The following is a 19,936-nucleotide window of genomic DNA, read 5'->3' on the forward strand; positions in this document are numbered from 1 at the left end:
GCGTCGCGTCGAAAAATTAAGGTCAGTTATTTACATCGCGTCTCGTGCACATCCGTTAGTCGGCCCAGTTATTGGTGATTACTATTTGCGTTAATATCCGTGGTAGTGTGTTCTAATTACCACGTACGTGCAATCGCAATTAATTAGAGGTGCGACAACGCGGAAGCTTGACGATAATTCACATCTGCCGGCTGGAAGTGCTATCCAAAATTTCTTGTCAGGCTTTTGGTTTTGGACCGCCGCCGTTTATAATTAACCCGCATGACGAACAGCTAATCGGCGCATTTGCATTATTGGACATGTCGAGAAGCCTTGCATAAACGCAATGATGCATCTTTTGGTGAAACTTCTAGCAGAAATTTATAAGGTAGAATAATGCTCGCTCGATTATCATATAAAAACATAGTAGGCAAAAATCGGAACCGTCTTGTATTCTCTATTATAGAACGTAGCCTTTTATGCCAATCTTATTTACTCTTACAATCTTTTACTCATAAAGTAAATGTATCCTTGAATTTTATCTAATATAGTTATGAGAATAATTGTAACATTTCTACTTCAGCGAAATATTCTCTGTTTAGGTAATATAAACTGGATGAAATTTCAGACAAAGTATTAACAAATGCACTTTGTAGCTCATTACGCGAAGTAAACATTTGCCGCAAAGATACTTCGTTAATTATTTCGAAGTAATTTACGTAGTTTGCTTGAAAATTATATTTAAATCGCGTATGACGTCACAACATCATATTCATTCTCACAGTATTAATTTCAGAATTTTACTGTTTTTACACTACTCAATGCAATACTCGTTCAATCACGTTTGATACGAAAATCGCATAAAAATTTTATCTATACGAACGATCGAGTAACTGTTATTATTGTATTTCGTTACAAATATCAAGCATGTGTGTGACTGTTGCGCACTGATAATATTCAAAAGTAAATCCAGTCGAATAAAATCGATGTACTTTGCTGTGATGTAAAAATTAATTTTAAATTTTTTATTGAGTGCAGTTATCGAACATTTACAATAACATGTCCTCATAACGTATTTGATTAAAATAAAATTTATAGTGACACATATGTGATTAAATAAATTATATCAAGTATCTAAATACTGTCTTTAAATTTTATTTAAACAAACTTTTGTTCCACTGTAATTGATATTATTTAGAGTAAAATAACTTATAGTTATTTTGTATCGTATATTTATTTCATATTTACAAGTTTAATTTCAATCAATAACAATTTAATTTTTAAATAAAAATTTAACACAACAAAATATAAAAAATTGAAGAGTATTATAGCTGATAAAAATATTATCACAAAGCAATTTGATTGTACAAAAAATTAATAAAAGCTATTTTTAATTTTTCAATCAATAATCAATGAAATGTATTATAAATATTTGGAATTTAATTCGTTTCACCACATACATGTATAAAAAGTATTTCGAAATATTTTATAAATTAGATATAATTTTTTTGGTAAAATAAAAATGTATTTTGCGTGAAATTTCGTCAAAGAATTAATCCAAAATACAATACAAGGATCATATTATGAACTACATGTATTTCGTACATGTACGCAACTGTTGAAAGATTGAAAGATCAGCGTGGTAATTTTATTCTGGGTTTTGATGTTTCTCATGTATTCGCTAGAACGCCTACATGTTTGAGCGGGCTATGAGTAGGTGAGTTAATACAGATTTATTCGTTGAGTCATACTCCATCAAAGAAACCTTCTTTCATACATTTTTATAAGCAACTGGACAAAACAAGCGCGCACTACGCGTGCGTTACACGATTTTAAATATTAACGTAATTTTATACAAATTACAAATTTAATATTACACTATTAATTCCTCAATACACATAGTCAAAATCCATGATTTCCGCGATGACAGCTGTTTACAAAGAAGCGCTGAATGAGAACCAATCAAAACATCTAAAAAGCGACAACAATAAACTTCGAGAATTCGAGTATCGATGCAATGCTCTTTTTCAGATAGAGACAATAAGTAGTTGGATAATAAGACTTTAATCAGTTTTACTTTTATACGAGAATTATAGCAATATTGACGATCGGCTCCTTTTAACGATTTTGCCACGGCTTTGCTTGCCCATAATATCGTTTAATGCAAGAACCAGTATATCACGTCGTCGTCGTAACTATTCTCAGCGTCACTATTATTCGCAAAAAATTAATATCGGATTTTTTTACAGGGGTGCAATAATATTCGCTAATCTCTACAGTCTTAACTATAAATATCAAGTACCTTTAATAAGATGTGATCATTGAAATTAGTCATAAATTAAATTATATATGTCGATAGATCTATATGCGGATGTTGATCATCACAGATTTTAATCTATGATAACTCACTATTGAGAAAAGCAAGAAAAATCATCTAAATAAAGTAACAGAAAATAAATAAAAGAAACTCTGGCTATTATTAATGTAAAATAGAGTCTGGTTTAAAATGAAAAAAAAATTCTATTATCTTTTTTCCATTTCTTTCAAAGCTAAATTCATTTTAATTTAAGAGTTATAATTTAAAAGAATATTGTTTATCTAATGTAGCTTCAAAATTTCCTAGTTGTTACGTATTCAAATATTAAGCTTAATATAATTTACTTGATAAAAGATCAACTACTCTCCAAACTGAATCCGGTCTAAAACCATGATGCTGGAAATCACTCTGAGATGTCGGACGATAAAAAACTAACAAATCGCATTTGAGCAATTCAACTGATTGATTAATGCAATTGATCAATTCTTCCTCTGTCCGTAATCTCAGAAGGATTTCTAACACAGTGGACACAAGACTTTAAGACTCTAATCCCAATGCAATTATTTGCTATCTTTCCTTTAGTAAGAAAATAGTTTTTTGATCTTAATCTAGATCTAATCTGTAGTCTTAAAATGTCGGTACGGCATTCATAATAGAATCACTAAGAATTAAAAGATTTCTCTATAAAAAAAGTCTCAATAAGTTCAAATCTTTTTTTTATGAAAATTGTCAATGTTTGGCAAACAAAAATTTGATTTTAATTCCGATACGATTATTTACTAAAAAAAAAAAACAAAAACAAAGATAGGAAAACGTTTGCTACTTTAATAAAAAAATAAAATAAAAAAAAAAGAACTCGCAAAATCTAAAACTCCGCATTCTTCGCTGGTGAATGATCTAACGAGGCGATCTTGATTAATGCATCTACGCGATTGAATCGTTCAAAACTGTTTGCACCGTTAAGAATAAACACAAGCATGTTGATCGCCGTTGCTGCAACCGCGCATGACTGTTTGTTTAACGGAAAAGCGGCGCAATAAACTTCGACAATCGACCAATGACGTCAACGATTTGATCGCGCGTCACGAATGAATCAGAAGTACCAGAAATCAACAGAAAGTCTTTCTCTTTGCCAAGAGAAAAAAGCATGAAGTATATTCCGGAACTAAATTCTAGAGAAGTTCGTGCGATTAAGATGCGACGATTATTTTTGTTACCCACAATTGATTCAAGGAAAAAGATCACAAATCACTAAGAGACTTCCTCGTAAACTTAACAAATAAAGTTCCAATGTAACACAAATCAAAATAACAAAATTTACTTTAGACGGAAAAACTGTGCAAAATAAAAAGATTTTTCTTATTGCTCACCTCATAATGCAGATGAGCAGTCTATCACTTGACTACTGTATACGTTAAGTAATTGTTCCGCTATTAGATTACATAGCTAGAAATAGAGATAGAAAATATTTCCCTTAGGAAAACATTCCCTACTGAAATTTCGAACTAAAGTTATTTAATCAAATGTAGGTCAGGTCTACATCTCAAACCGCTATTAATTCCGATGCAAACATCGCCGATAATAACATATTGTCACAAAGGCGAGTGTTCGATGAAAATCTCGAATCTGTAATCGTATTAAATTAAAAATGCGACAAAATCTGTAATTTACTTAAAATCTCTGTTTCATCCTTAATACAATTCGACATAAAGAATGTAAAGGAAAGTAATATTGATGTTCTTGTGTATTATGCTTCTGTTCAATTTAAGAGATACAAGAAACCATTTATTTTGTACTATACCTATATAGAAAATCTTTTTTTCATTAAATTCGCACTGCGACTGGAGAGGACATTGTAATGTCGAAACATTTCGCTTTTAATTAATACAAATATATAGCATTACAAATAACATCCTCTGGCTCGTTTAATTCGGCCTGTTGTAAACAACACATTTCATTCTTTAAATACGAGCTACATTGTACATTTTGTTACAGAAAACTATCATAAATAAACAAAAAAAGTTTTTCATAAAGACCTTACGCTTACAAACGCTAAAAAAATATCAAAAGTTAAAAAAAAACGCTATTTTTATTTTCGATCTCTATTCACGAGCGTTTCTCGATTCAGCGCTGAATCACGTACTAAAAAATTGACGTGTCATTGCTAATGATTCCCGCTTTGCTGACTTCGTCAAGATTTTCGCGGAGGCCTCCTTCATCCTCCTCGTTTATTCCTGGAACGAACCCTTGGCACGTTTGACGGGAGACGCTCCCGTTTTCTTTTCACGGCCTTCTTTAGACGCTCATCTTCTTACCCTTGAGAGGCAAGAGAATAGAACAAGAAAACGAAAGGCAGCAAGTGCTCGCTTTGAGAAAAGAAGAAATTTAATGAGGAATGATAGAAATACGCCGCTGTATACTGTTTACAAACCGACGATTAATCCGCATACGTATCGATGAGAACAAAACCGATTTACCAAAGCTTTGAGTATGAGAGAGATAAAAAGAACACTTAGTATGCAAATACGGAAGGCAAATGCATGTAACAAGGGTAAAGCGAGAGAACGCGATTACTAGACGAGATAATTTCAATCAAACGGGACAAAAATATCAAGATTGATCAAAAATACGTAACAATTACAAATATAAATAAAATGAAAAAAGTAATTGCCAGGAAAAAATACAAAGAATAAAATTTATTTGTATATTGCAAAGAGAAAGAGGAAAAATTGTATTTAAAAAATGTGACACGCTAAAAATATTAAAACAGCAAAAAATTTGATTAGAAAAATTGATCTTAAATTAATTGAAAAATTCATAAATAAAAAAATTAGAAAAATTACGTGCGTTAAATTGAAATGAATAGAAACTTTGCTATATAGATGTATACGTCAAACAGGATACAAAATGAAATTTGACAGAATCTATTCAACAGCTTCCAGTTTTCAACTCATTATTCACCTTAAGATAATTTACTAAGTTTTCGTTAACTGATGAGATTTATTGAAAACTGCGCGTGAAAGTTAGAATGAGCTTTGCGAGTTTCCACGGTTTTTCGTTCAGGCGCCAACTGTCGAAATCAATCCTACGCGTGTGAAGTTAACTGAAGCTAAAGGTAAACGACTGTTTGAAAGTGTATTTATATAACTAAGCTGCTTCATTGCTTTTTGCAATAAAACAAACTTTGACTTCCAATAAGCTTGGTCGACTTCATTATACCTTACAAATTAATCTATAAGTATCAGAAATGCAAACCGATCACAAAAGAATAACCTTCATTTGAAATGCATCTTCTTTGCAAAATTGTAACAATTAATTTTATTTAATATATATCTATCCACTTTAATGGCTCCCAAATTAATTATTAAAATTAATAAATTTTATTCGTTTTATCAATTAAACAACATTGTTAAATCTGCGATACATTTAAAAATACAAAATTCATAAGTTTTAGAACTATGTTTGGCCAGAAAAAAGTTATAATATTCACATTTCTGATAGTTGAATGGCTATGAAAACTTTATTGAATTCTGTAGTTACAATACGTATTTAATTAATTTTCTGAGTTTTGATATTCTATCCATAATCCAGAATTATTTAAATAGATTAATTATCTGTTATTCCGGTAAATATGACAAATTTAGCAATCGACAAATTCAATGAACCTTATCTTGAATAAACACAAAACCACAACGAATTCAATATAAAATTAAATCTTGTATATAAAACAATTAATTTAATAAGATTATATTGCAAAATTGTTATTTTGAATTTATAAACTTTAGAAAGATTTTTTTTTTATACTCTAGACGCAACATCTTAATATTTAATAAATGCTTCAAGTTAAATAAATTTCATGATTTAAACAAATGTATCAAAGTTGAAAATTATAATTGTTCTAAAGCAAAATCTTACAAATTCGATTATCCAAAATATAAAAATAAAAATATATTCAACCATGTAGAGCTTCAAGAAATTTTCGTTCACTTTATCGTTTCAAGGAAATTTAATCTGGATTATCGAAGATTTATAATGCGCCATTCACTGATTCGCTTAGCCTCGAAAAAATCTCGGCACATGCCTGCTATAAAGCACTTAGTCGTCAAAATAAATCCCTCGCGGAGAGAATCTTTACGATCCATAAATTTAAAAATTTTCGTCGAGCATGAAAGTATATGAGAAGGCCTGATCTACCTTGCTAGGAAGATACATCAAAAAACGATGATGTTATTACCTCGCGATGAAGCATATACCGATCAGGAAAACATAGTAAGAAGAATCGATGAAACGAACAGTAAGGAAACGGACGTTAAACGGAGATTCGTGTCGATGTTTGCGCGACGGCCAGGGCGGAAAATCGATCCGGACCCCTGTTTGCCCGTTAACGCCGGACGTGACATTAAATGCAGATGCAAAGTTCACAGTGGCGTTTACTGACAATGTAGGTATATCGATGACGGCCATGCAGCCCGTAAATCACACAGCTATTACGCGGTAGTCCATGTTCGATCGCCAGGCGTGTAATATGCAGGGAGATAGTAACCGTGAATGACTTTATATTAACCCGGCAACAATGACGTGGGGTCGAGGACTCCCTTTTTGTTGTAACAACTTCCACAATGTTTGACATAATTCCGCGACATCCGAAATTCCATATTGTTACCACGCTCGGTGCTCTGTCCAACATTCTTGCGCAACATATTGCTACAAATTGAACGTTATTGTCCAAAATACGTGGGACACTCGCGCAAAGTTATCGATGACCAATTCCACCTCTGTGCTCAAATTCTCGATTTACCTCAACCGATTTTTACACGAGAACGACGAGTATAGTTTGACGTATTACCAACTGTCACCGTTGGTTCGTTACCGCTACTTCATATACATATAAGAATCGCGCAGATTGGAAACCGCAGCATATGGAATACGTAATGAACGATTGTAGAGCGTCTTGAATCAGCATGAATCATGGAAATAGGCGGAATAGTGCCAAATACTCGTATAAACAGTAATTCTTCCACTGCACTCCTTCAATTCTACAGCTTTCCGCTAATCTCTAATGATCCGAGAACGTTCTCAAATTTAATTTCTTAACGCGATACTCATGGATTCTGTTTTAAAACAGAAAGGTACGAAGATCTCTCTCTCTCTCTCTCTCTCTCTCTGAGGAAAAATCTTATTTCCAAGAAGAAAAGAGCCTCTACATCAATTCTATGAAGATTCTGTTTTCAAAATATTATTCAACGTAACATTAAAGCACTTTTCACCAGAGTACTTTAAATTCTACTATGATACACGAGATGCGTCGCACTATTCCGAGAGTGTCGCGAAAACTCGACGTGAAAGTTCAAACGTCGACGAGGCGCAGGAAAGAAGCCCGCTGACGAAAAATCCGTCGGTGTTCAAGAGCGAGAATCAGAACAAACGTGTCCATGCATATGTAGATGCGGCCACATCTGCAATGCAGATCTGCGCGGCATCGGCGAGTCGACCTTCGCGAAACCGAGTGATCCGAAACTTCGCAATTCCGTATGAACCAATTCGAAAAATTACAAAATAAACTCAAATTAAAAGCGGACAGCTCAAGGGAGATGGATAGCCAGATGGATGAATAAATAGTCAGAGAGAAAGAAGCAGAGAGAAGATAGAAAGAGAATCGAATTATAATAAGTAAAACAAAAATATTTTCTGCAGATCTCTCCAAATTATCAAATAATGCAAACTCATTGTTTCACTTGTAACATTCTAGTACAATGTAGCGTTCCACTTAATACGTACTGTCTATAACTTTCAAACAAAAATTAGACATTAAAGTAAAATTAAAATATTATTTTTATAATCTACATTCTTTATATATCTTCTATATAACATTTATATAGAAGATTATGTGGCTAAACAATAAATAATATTAATCAAATAGAATACTTTCCGAGCAACGATGTAATTAAAATATATAGATGATGTAAAATGTGCTTCAATCTACCAAACTTTCTGCAACATCTGGTTGAAAGTTAATTTCTTAATTCTGAGGAAACTGCGTCCTGAAAAAGTTTCTCCCGAATGGTACAATTTCGCGAGTAAGAGTGAATTATATCGTTCGATTTATAACTGAGACGTAAATCCTTTTTACTTGCAACATGGTGCATTTTCGCGAAATCGAGTGTACAGAGAAGATTTAAGGATGCGCAACTGACTTCTTCCTACTACTAGCATGACTCCATCTCTCTTCTCGAGATCGATCCGGAGTCGTCGATGTCTCCTTAAATCGTCGCAAGTGTGCCGCCGTGGCGTGAGCAAAGTAGACGCATAAGCGTACACGTACGAGAATAAATCGTCCATTCGCGCGGGAGAGATTTAAAAGATCACTCCCGCCTTTCGGAATAAATCTCACCCCCCACACTCGCTCGCGTGTTCTCGTAAAAATATCGCACAGCGCATGATATTCTGCGTGAGAGGATACAAGTGGTAGACACGGCGTCTCGCGTGAAGATATTCGAGGCGGTGATTTTATCTTTTCTTGTCTCCCTATTTTTCGAAACGAATTCGGCCGGAATTCTTTATACGGATCGATCGATATACAACCGAAATGTCGAAGCTAAAAATGGTAATTGTGTCACAGGAGCAAAGCGAGTGTGTGAGATCGTCCCTATTTCATTGTAATGCTATAAAGGGGTTCCTGAAGAAGTTCTGAAAAAGTTACTTCTTTTTTTCTATATTTACATTTGAAAAACGAAATTAAATGCTTTAGATAATTTTGACTGTCGACTTATTTAATGTAATACTATTTAACTGAAGAGTTAAACTGCCTAATTTATTATACATTAAACTTTAAAGAATTCTTTAAAATTTTGTAACAAGTTTTCATATAACAAATTGTTTCATTAAATTTTTGCCAATAAATGCATACTTTGATCGTCTCTCGATTCTTCTTCAAAATACAAACCCTGAAAAGCTAATCACAAAAGTAAAGGATCAAAAAAAAGTTCCGAGTTCCTTATCGGAAGGGATAACTTGTTTTCTCTTTCTTTAATGACATCAGTTTGTGAGATGTTCGGTTAAATGGTCGTAACTGTGCCACGGGGACAAAGTTACAAGCTACACGTGGGTGAGAATAAATCGTCTGACTTCTGGAAACGACGACGCGAAACGAGCTAACGTGTCATCGACTGCGACCCGACTGGGACCACCACTTCCTCCCTATAATGGAAGAAATATCTTCGAAACGTCGATATTCGGAGGGTACGAAAATGGCGACGAGAGAGTTCCTCACCTTCGAGAATGTCGACCACGAAATTTATGTGCTCCGCTTCGCGGCCAGTCATCTCTTCAATGTTGTTGTATGAAAATCAATTCAACTCACAGTGAGTTGCAAATTCTTAACATCGCTCCATTTTATCTCTCCGCTTTATGAAAAAATTTAAGAATATAAATCTAGTTATTTGGCACGTCATACGCATTGGAGACGACGATGTGCAAAAAGTCTTTTCCAACAATGATAAAAAATAGAAAGTATTAAATGAAAAAATAAATTAATCAGGATATCTCTTCCTCTCTATACGAATACTACACTGTGCACCGACGTTTCAGCACATCCTATACCAGAAAGCATTTTTTATTAATAATGTATCCCGCGATTCTGCTATAGTGGTAGTCGCGACAAAACGAAACGACAGGAGAAAACGTTCTGTTATACTGCCTCGCTCACGACTTTGTTACAGAGCGGCCTTGAGTTAGCGAAGCGAGTTTTTTAGTCCGAAGACAGCATCCAGAAGTATCGATATCCATTGTACCAGAATAAAATGTACACTCGATGGCACGAATAGTGACGAGGCTATTTGTAGATGCGCATCGTACACATGAAAAAAGGCGATAACATTTCATAAAATTGTAATGCGTGCCTCGATACAAGTATTGTAAAATTTAATAACTGCACGCGAGAGAGAGTTATCGAGAGTTATCGAGAGTTATCGATATTCAAATTAATTTCTTCTGTTATATATTATTTCTGTACAACATTCCAGAAAAACAAACAGTTTGTTTCTTCTGAATTATAGAATCAGTTTTTCTGTTGTTATACACAATTTTATAAACTTTAACATTTTACCATTCAATACATATTAATTACTGTCCAATTGAAATTACGTTAAAGTTTATTTCAAAATTAAAGAAAAGAGCTAACGTTCTATAATTTATTTTTGAGTCTGAAGTTTAATTTGCAAAAACTGTTTTTGTTATCAAATTTTACACAAACTAGTGTTGTAATATTTCTAAATTATTATTACACTCACCCTTTGCGCCTTGCGTTTGTCAGCACGTTGGTTTTGATGATATATTCTGCTGAAGTTACTGACGATAACAGGTACCGGTAAAGCGATCACTAGAACACCGCTCAAGGAGCATACACCCCCGACGATTTTTCCCGCAATCGTTTTCGGAACCATGTCACCGTAGCTGAAACACAAACAGAAAAATATTTGTTAAAGCAACAGTTCCATAACTTGTACAAGATGTCATTCCTAAGTTTCGTAAAATAAGAATTATTGCCAAGAACATATATGAAATTAATGATTTATGCTTCTGGAGTAACAAATCTTTCTTCTTAAATATCAAAATATTAAAAAATTGAATATTTTGATAAAAATAGAATATTTTCGAATACCTCGATTTACAACCATATAATATTTTATAAATTCTTTCCAAATTCCGGAACTTAATGTTATAAAGTTTATAAATTCTTGAATATATAGAGTAAGGTACCGATACCACTTTATGATACTGTATGTTTTATTTTATTCTGTGCAACTTTTATCTATCTTATAGCATTATCAATAGGTATCCCAATTTACACTGCATCCCAGTTTTACGTTTTAAATTGCATTATAAGAAAAATAAGAAAGAGAAAAATATAAATAAAGTAATTTTAAATCGTGCAAATTTTATTCTCGTTTTCAAAGAATTTGCTTCTAACAGAGTTTATATAGAACAAGCCACGGGTATAAGAATTATTATATGTATGCCTTTATATCAATATTTTACTTTTTTAATTATCAAAATGGATCATGTTTTTATCAGAATTAATAAAGTGTAACATTTAATTTCCGTGAAAGATAAATGCCTCTTTAAGAGACCTATGTCAGTTTTGCTGACTTTCTCCTATAAATTCTAAAAATTTTAGTATAATTATTTATTATTATAAATTATAAAACGTAGAGAAAAATCTGAAAAAATTCACAAAATCCAAAAACTCGAAAAAATAAACGACAATATACTTCAAGATGTTTAAATACTGTAGCTTGCAATTTAGATATTAGAAGTCAGAAAATCCGATAATTATAGTTTTTGGAAATTTTATATCCCAAAATCCACGAAAATCTTAGAATTGCGCATTCTATAAGCCAATACATTTCACAACTCGAGGATTTCCAAATTCGTAGAATCACGTTCATTTCGAGAGATATCATACATAATTCTAACCGAATTATGTCACGCTTCATTATGTCACGCTTCGCATAACAGAAATTCATTCACGAAACATTGTTATGAGCGTTGTTGGCGACACAAAACAGTAGCAGCTTAGACAAACGATCCGGACAAATGTTTAGAAGGCACGATGGAATTATGCATTCCCGACGTTGTCGCCCGCGGGAGCACGCATCACGACGAGGGAAACTGGAGAGCGTGGATAATTCACATCGTGCTTGAAGAATCCAGCCGTAAAAGATACGTTCGCTCTCGTTTCTCAGCCGTGCAAATGTCCGTTCGTAAAACTTTTCCGCGGCTACAGACTGGCTCGCTGGTCGTAGTCGTCCATTTCCCGCAAAGTTTCCCAGTCCAGCCCCATTACACATTTACTGTGTATCGAGTAGCGCAAATACGCGACCGTGCAAATATGCGCGAACCCGCGGCTATTTGTTCAATTCTCTTTCGTGACAACGCGCTTGAATATTTACATATCACTAGAATTGCAACAGCAAAACGTGTGTTAACAATTTTTTTTTCTGGAAACTATTTTTCTTGGCAAATATTTTATAATTGAAATAATTAAATCGCAGAAGCATCAGATCAAATAAAATTCTAAAAATCAAATATTTCTCGAAATCTAATAGAAATGGAAAACATGAATTAAATTGCAAATTAATATATTCGCGAAAGAATTATTATTCACCCAGTGTCGAATGTAAATTTAAATCGCATGAATAATAACGCATATATTTCTTGTACTCGTATTAAAGTAAGAACATGTGTGGTCTATATTATTCTTGGTCACTTTAGTTACATTTGTCCGAAAAGGATGATTTTTTCAAGATATTCCTTACGAATTTGTCTCTCTCCACCCGCTGACGAGCATCCCTTTGTGCCTCAATAACTCCTCATACGCGAGATATTTCTGACTGACATTTCCAAATGTTATCTCATCTTTTTACGCCGACTACTATATATTTCGCAATTTGTCGCGCACGTCCGCATTTCCCGCTGGTTTCGTCTATGACGTATATCCTCCGTTCAAGCAGAGCGAATCCTGCAGGTGCGACAGACGGTAACGTGCGAGTTCAAGAAAGACACAATAACGGAAAGATTTGAAACAATGGCATCTTTAAAGAAAACCATTGCGACTGACAGGAAAATATTTAAGCATAAAATGCTCACATATTTATATTTAAAATATTCTTCGACCACTCAAAAATTCCAAAAGGACAGAGGATACTTTTGTGTGCTGATTGCGAAAACGTATAAAAAGAGTATCGCATTATTACCGAGGAAACCAACTATGTTATACTGTGCACAATAGCGATCATTTATTCTGCCGACATGCCTCACTCGAGAGATCAAAAATAGGCGCACGCGGAAAAGAGATAGAGTCCATGGAAGGGAGGGGAAATGAAGTGTAATGGATCGCACTCGACAGCTACAGATCGTTCCTTTTTCCAGCGAATTTCTCGAACCGCACGCAATTTCGGCTCGTAACGAAGCGAGCAAAAGTAAAGGGAAGCTCTATTCTGCAAACAACATGACATGAGTCTGAGGGAAAAAAAATGTTTTCTTAGAAATGATCGATCACTCAATATCCTGTGCGATACATCGCAAAAGCTGTTATTTATTATATCTTGAATTATTAAGGAGGAAATACGTAAGCCTACAACGTACTCTTCAATAATAAAATAATTTGTTATTAATCTAACCTAAAAATGCTGGAAAAATTTATTATAAAATATTCTTTCATTATAAATTCTGTAAACTCTTTAATTATAATTCTATACTTCAGATTGGTTTAATTTTAGAATTACAGATTTTAAAAATGTGAAAAAAAAACTTAAATTTTATAATTGTAAATATTTTATTTATTATTGTTGAACCTCATATTTCTCTAGATTTAACAATTACAAATCTTTTTATGTATTAAAATCTTCCAAGTTTGCATATAAATTTCACAAATTCTAAGATCCAATAAATTTTCGTTTAGTGTACTTCAATTTTTGAATTCTATGACATCGCTCCTCACTTAATAAATTTAAAAAATTCTTAAAAGTAAAAACTCGACAAACTGCAAACTGTTATAATATCGAATAATACAAATATTTGCACCATGTGTTATAAAATAATTGCAGTAACAAAAATAGTATGATAATAAAATACAAAAAAGATATATATTAACAAATAATAAATTTTGGCATAAATTACAATCGAGTCTTTTTAAAAGAAGTCACTTTTTGTTATTCCTCTAATAAATTAAAAACGAATATTAAATGTTTTCTATATTCTCAAGCATAACTTATGAACAATATTTTCTTCTGTCTCATAATGTAAATATTTGTCTATCCAAAATATCCACACAAAAAAAAAGTGAAAGTTGACCTGGAATTGCAGGTCACGCGAACTTTCGCCCGAGCTCGGTTTTCCTGGTTGGCAGTAATTCTACCGCGCCCTATGGCCCCCCGGGCCCGTTTCTCCACCCTGATTTACGTTTCCCACGGACTTTTACAGCGACCATGAAACTCGTCCTAGCGGGATCTCACCTGATGCTCGCCTTATCGTCTTTCGCGCACGTGATATGCTCCGTGTTATTGATTTTCCTCCTTTCTCGCACCTTTTATTTAATTAACAATTTTTCACGTCAGTTATTTATCGATCGAACAATTTTTTTTCCTTACATGATTATCTTTCGTGGGGAGTATCTTCCACACGGGTAAATCAGTCTCTCAGTAAACAAGCCAGGTATGAACGATTAAAAATAATTAATGCATTAGTTGAACCTAAGAATAAATACTGTTATCAACAAAAAGATAATGTCAGATTGGAAATTCTAACAAGTGACACGATATGAAAAAAAAAAATAATATATATTCACAAATGTTATTTATTACAAAAGATCGATTATATATCGAAATTAATTTCTTAATCCAAATCTATTGTTTTTAAGCGAAATATAAAAACAACTCTAGACATTTAATACGCATATCAAATACGTATTAATATTTAAATCAAATCGTATATTTAATTATAAAAGTCTCTATTTAATTGTATAAGTGGCACTCTTACTTAAGAGTCTATACCAAGATCTTAAAGATTTAAAAATTAATAAGTCATTTACATCCTCTAAAAATAGATAAACTTGTTACAAAGCACAATTAACTTATTTCGCTCCACAATAATATCGTACGCTCAAAATAGACAAATATCGAGCGTGAGAGATTAGAAATTGCAGGTCGTACGAGTTCAAGGCAAACGCTCTCGGGTCGAGCCAATGGAGACTGATTTTTCTTTTCAATGTAGCCGGGACACGCGACGTAGCGAGTTTAGAACCGGCGAAAACGTAGGATTTAGTGATCTATTTTTAGACAAGCGCGCCTTGGGCGGCCGCCTAACAACTACCTGGGACTTAGCCGGATTTCATAGACCAGGTCGAACTCGCAGTTAAATCACAAATGCGACTGTCAATGTAAGCGAAGAAAAATTAATACCACGCTCAGAGATTTCGAGAACAAGCGACGAAGCGATCAAACGGAGATTAGCTTTACAAGTTTCTCAATGTGATCCGAAAATTAATGGACGTAACACGCGAAAAGTTTTCCTGCAACACGAAAAAATAAAATGCAATCTGTGCATGTAACAGATGCATGTACACGGAAAGATAGATTGATTGGTTCAGTAAAGTTACAGCTTGCTGCACGAATTCAACATCTAACTAAGAAGATTTGTTAGTTCAACAAAAAAATAATTCTGAAAGGTTCAGTAAAGTTACAGCTTGCTGCACGAATTCAACATCTAACTAAGAAGATTTGTTAGTTCAACAAAAAAATAATTCTGAAAGCAATGAATTATTAGAACAAGCAATTCTTTGTTACATTAAAAATTGCTAATGTAAAATTATCTTCTATACAGCAGCAAAAAAAGTACACACCTTAGCTAGTACGCTTTACTAAAAATTTTAATTCATAGACTTGATTGTTTTTCGCAGAAAATTATCTTGCTGTATTAATAAATTTGCTGTGCTTTTATAACAAATATAATTAGTTATAATTGTTAATTTTATTCAACTGTAAAACTTTGCTACTTTAATATAAACAACTAGCTGTTAATATGTTACATTACAGCTATAGATTTGTTGAATCAGTAAAGTTCTTAGTTGTTTCAACAAATTATTCTTGTCGCAATGTTCCGTAATTGTATCATTAATATGCAATTAATCAATTTCAATTGTAACAATTCAAAATCGATTTTCTCGTAATGACTATTCAGTTTTAAATATCTGTATATCTAAGCTTCAAATTAACATACCGCTCAAAATCCGTTTAAAATTATACAAAGATTAATGAAATTACGTGAATTATCTAAAACTATTTTATTATCAATTTATGTAACTTTAAAGTTTATTTAAAAAAAACGAACTCACAGTAATCACTAACTTAAAAACTGTTAAAGTTTCAACGTTATTACCGAGAGAAGAAGTTCGAATCTAGGTTGATAAAAAAATCTGTAAATAAAAGAAAAAAAACGGAATATCCGGCATTCATATCTAAGAGATTAATCAAATTTTGAAGTTAACTCAAACTCTTAAATAAGTGCGATAAAACTTTTATACGAGCTCTCTCTTTCTGTTTCTTTTCCTCATTTTCTCACATCGAATTTCTCGGCAAATATTCCAATTTTAATCTTCAGCAGTTACACATAAAAGTTCAAAGAAACTTAATATATATGCATACAAATTTAGAAAAATTGTCACAAGAAATAAATAATGATGCATTAATTCACATGGTACTCTGCAATAAACTGCGACTTACGAGAGTTGTTCTCGCTAAAGATAAAACCTCTGTCACAACAGGTATCTTCTAAATGCAAAAGTTTCGCGAATTAGCAAAGTTCGCACAAACTGCGGACGCCGTTGTCGTCGCGATCTTCCTTACCTCGTTTCGTCATGGGAGCGGTTTTACGCGCACATTTATAATGTACGCAAGTAGCCACGCGAGAACACTATGAGGAAAGAAAATGTACAAAAACGTGCAATTACACTCTTCTGTATTTTAACGCAGAAAACGGAAAATTCACTTAAAATATCCGAGTAAAGCACTGTAAAATGATTCAAATAAAAATAGTTGATATGTAAGTTATATAAGAAATGACATTAATATTAATATGACACACAGAAGTAATTTCTGTAGCTACTAACATTTTAAAAATATATGGCAAAACAATTTTACTGCAGCATTTAAAAATTAACTAAATACAGATTAGAAAAGAATATTATGTTGGGTCACCAAAATAATTATAGAACACCTAAGAATGATAACCTTGCTACAAACAATTTTGACGTTCTAGTAACCAAGTTAAATATCCGACACAGTTTCTTAAATAATTCAACATAATTATTTTCCGATCTGTATTTGTAAAATTGTTCTTTCCATGTGAACAAAAGTAAAATTCAATGCTTTAATTAATCTTGAAAAAAACATGTATACAATTTTATAAAATTATATACAAATAATACATATTACAAAGAAAAAATGTTAAGGAATTTATTATTTAATAATTTTACGATTACAATTTTTATATATATTAGTAAATATTATTTTAAAGCTTGATTCAGTAAATTAAGTCTAAATACCAAATAAATCTAAGTTTCTTGTTGAGATCGCAAAAAAAAATAGAACTCATTTTCATTGGCATCATTAATAATTTGCAAAAAATGCATCTCTAGAAAAATGTGAGAAGAAAAACATAATACAATTTTGTATAAATTTCTCTCCCTTTTAAATCTTTTAAACTAAGAAAACGCTTTTGTGTGTGTTATCATGGGTATTATATAACTATAATATATGTAATATCGAGAAAATATGTCACAAGAAAAAGGCATCTTTAAGAAAGAAAACCCGCAGGATACAAAATAACTCATTTAATGCTGGAAAAAGTATTAAGTTGTTTTATTTTCCAAACTTGTTGGCTAAAAAAGACTATGAACCAAGCAAATAATGTAGCCTTACATCGCGGCTCCAGCTGTGCAAAACCAATAACACGATTCTATCAACATGACAAAATATTCCACAACTTCGAAAAACGTACAATGTTATACGACTGGATTTCATTGGTTTGTAGATTCTAAAGTTAAACTGCATTTCCATAACGTGAGAACAATGTACTTTCTGGTTATTTTCATAACAAGATATTTCAAGAAATGAGATCAATTAGGCTAATTGTAACATTGCATTAGAACAATTATAACTTTATAATATTTTTCAATTGTATGATTTGAAATAATATATATGCAATATAAATAACCATTATTTACCAATTTTTATAATATCCTTAGCACCTATCATTAAAAAATATTTTGGATAATATATATTATTAATTATATATATTCTCTTGATTGACATCACATATATCTCGCAGAAAACAAAAGTATATTATTAGCTGATAAAAATTTTTAATCTAGTATTAATTCTAATACTTCAATGAATTTTAAATCTTAATCAAATTTGGTTTAAAATATGAATTTTTAGTTTATTCACAAATACGTTCGTTTGTAAACATACTATAGCTTTGATTTACGTTGACAGTCATGAATACAGCAAAAGCTTCTAACACAAGATCTATGCATCACCGGCTCATCGCGTTGCAGCTACCTCGCATGGTCGCACACTTTTCTCTCCTTGTGCCATTGTTTAGTAGTCATGGTGACCTACTTCTCTTTTTAAACAACATTCGTCAGGTAAAAGATTGTAAGGAACCATATAACAAAGAGCTTCAAACTTTTTATATTTATACAATGATACTTAGTCCCTTACAATTTTGTACTTCACAATAACCCAATTGCAAAAGAAGAAAAGGACTAAATTTGTTTCGTGATGTAATACACAATTTCCATTAACTTTGAATATATGTCACAGTTTAGTCTCTAACAAATACTCGCAACTTTTTTCAATCAAAAGTTTTATTTTTGTACACATTATTTCTTTGTACAATTAAAACTTTTTTTATCTATAATTATCGTCAATAAATTTACATCATATTATATCAATTATATTAATCCAAATAACATAAAAATTGTCTTTATATGTAATTATAGAATATTATAAACATGAATTATATACATGTAATTTATATAAATATTTTAGTTTCGTTAATATATTTATAATCTCAATTTTTCCAATTTACTTTGACTTCAAATATGAACTAGTTTTTTAGCGATAATATTTTTAAATGTTATCGATTTCTTAAGCTACTTTTATCAGCTGTTAATATATTTAAAAATTTCTTTTTTGTGTTCCAAAGAATGAATATACACTTGTCCTACTTTTTATGTTGAAGGTGTAATAAAGAGCAGAGTTAAAAATAACAAACCTAACATGGTTTTGCTTTTCGAACGTGGATACATACATGGATACATATTGACAGATACCTGGTACATTTTTTTCTATACCAGGTACACAGTCGCGCGTTCTGAAAATAGTCAAGACCTTTTTATTTATCTTCGCGTACGACAAAATCATTAAAACCAAAGCGGGCAAATTTTAGCTTTAATGAATTTGTATTTGCTCATGAAGTAAACGACATTGTTTGAAGGGAAAAGGCGAAAACCGATCGGCTATGAGGACTGTTTGCTCTTCATTGTCAACGTTCACAGAAACAACTCAATGCACGTACACTGATCGATAAGATAGTTATAGGTATTTGTAACTAGAGATTTCGGATCAGAAGCAATCAATGCATATCAATGCACATAAAACTGATGTGTTTACAATTTAAATTAAAAAATAATTTAAAAATTAAATAAAAACAAGAAAGAAAAGAGAAAGAAAAAGACACAATTTACTTGCTTCTTAAGAAAAAATGTAATCCATAATAATTTTATTTAACAAATTTTATTTAATAATAATATTATTCTTCATATCATAAATCGTTTTTTTTTAATTTGTATATTATCTGTTATAACAATAACGTAATTACAAAATTATCATTTTTTTAATTATCTGCAAAAAAGAATTTTAATGAGAATTCAAAACACTGAATGAGCAGCTAGATATTTTATTCTTCTATACTAGACCAATTCGTAATACTAAAATTGCATTAGAAAATAATATTACAAATTTTAATAATTCAAAACATTCAAACCAGAAAAATATAAAAAAATGTTTTTGTTTTGGA

At 31.9% G+C, this 19,936-nt stretch overlaps 1 protein-coding gene across 10 annotated transcripts in view; it reads right to left on the bottom strand.

The window, feature by feature from the left end:
• The window catches only part of LOC105197075 (potassium voltage-gated channel protein Shal), a 124,998-nt gene that overhangs the window by 71,494 nt on the left and 33,568 nt on the right, over window positions 1-19,936 (bottom strand). For all 10 annotated transcript variants that reach the window (XR_005575685.1, XR_005575684.1, XR_005575686.1 and 7 more), the window contains exon 2: window positions 10,585-10,747. Coding sequence is in view for 5 of the 10 variants with exons in the window: in XM_039454287.1 (XP_039310221.1) it covers window positions 10,585-10,747 (163 nt within the window). In the remaining 5 variants the exon portion in view is untranslated. The remainder of the gene's footprint in view (window positions 1-10,584; window positions 10,748-19,936) is intronic.

Source organism: Solenopsis invicta, chromosome 10 (genome assembly GCF_016802725.1).
Source record: "Solenopsis invicta isolate M01_SB chromosome 10, UNIL_Sinv_3.0, whole genome shotgun sequence".
NCBI lineage: Eukaryota > Metazoa > Arthropoda > Insecta > Hymenoptera > Formicidae > Solenopsis > Solenopsis invicta.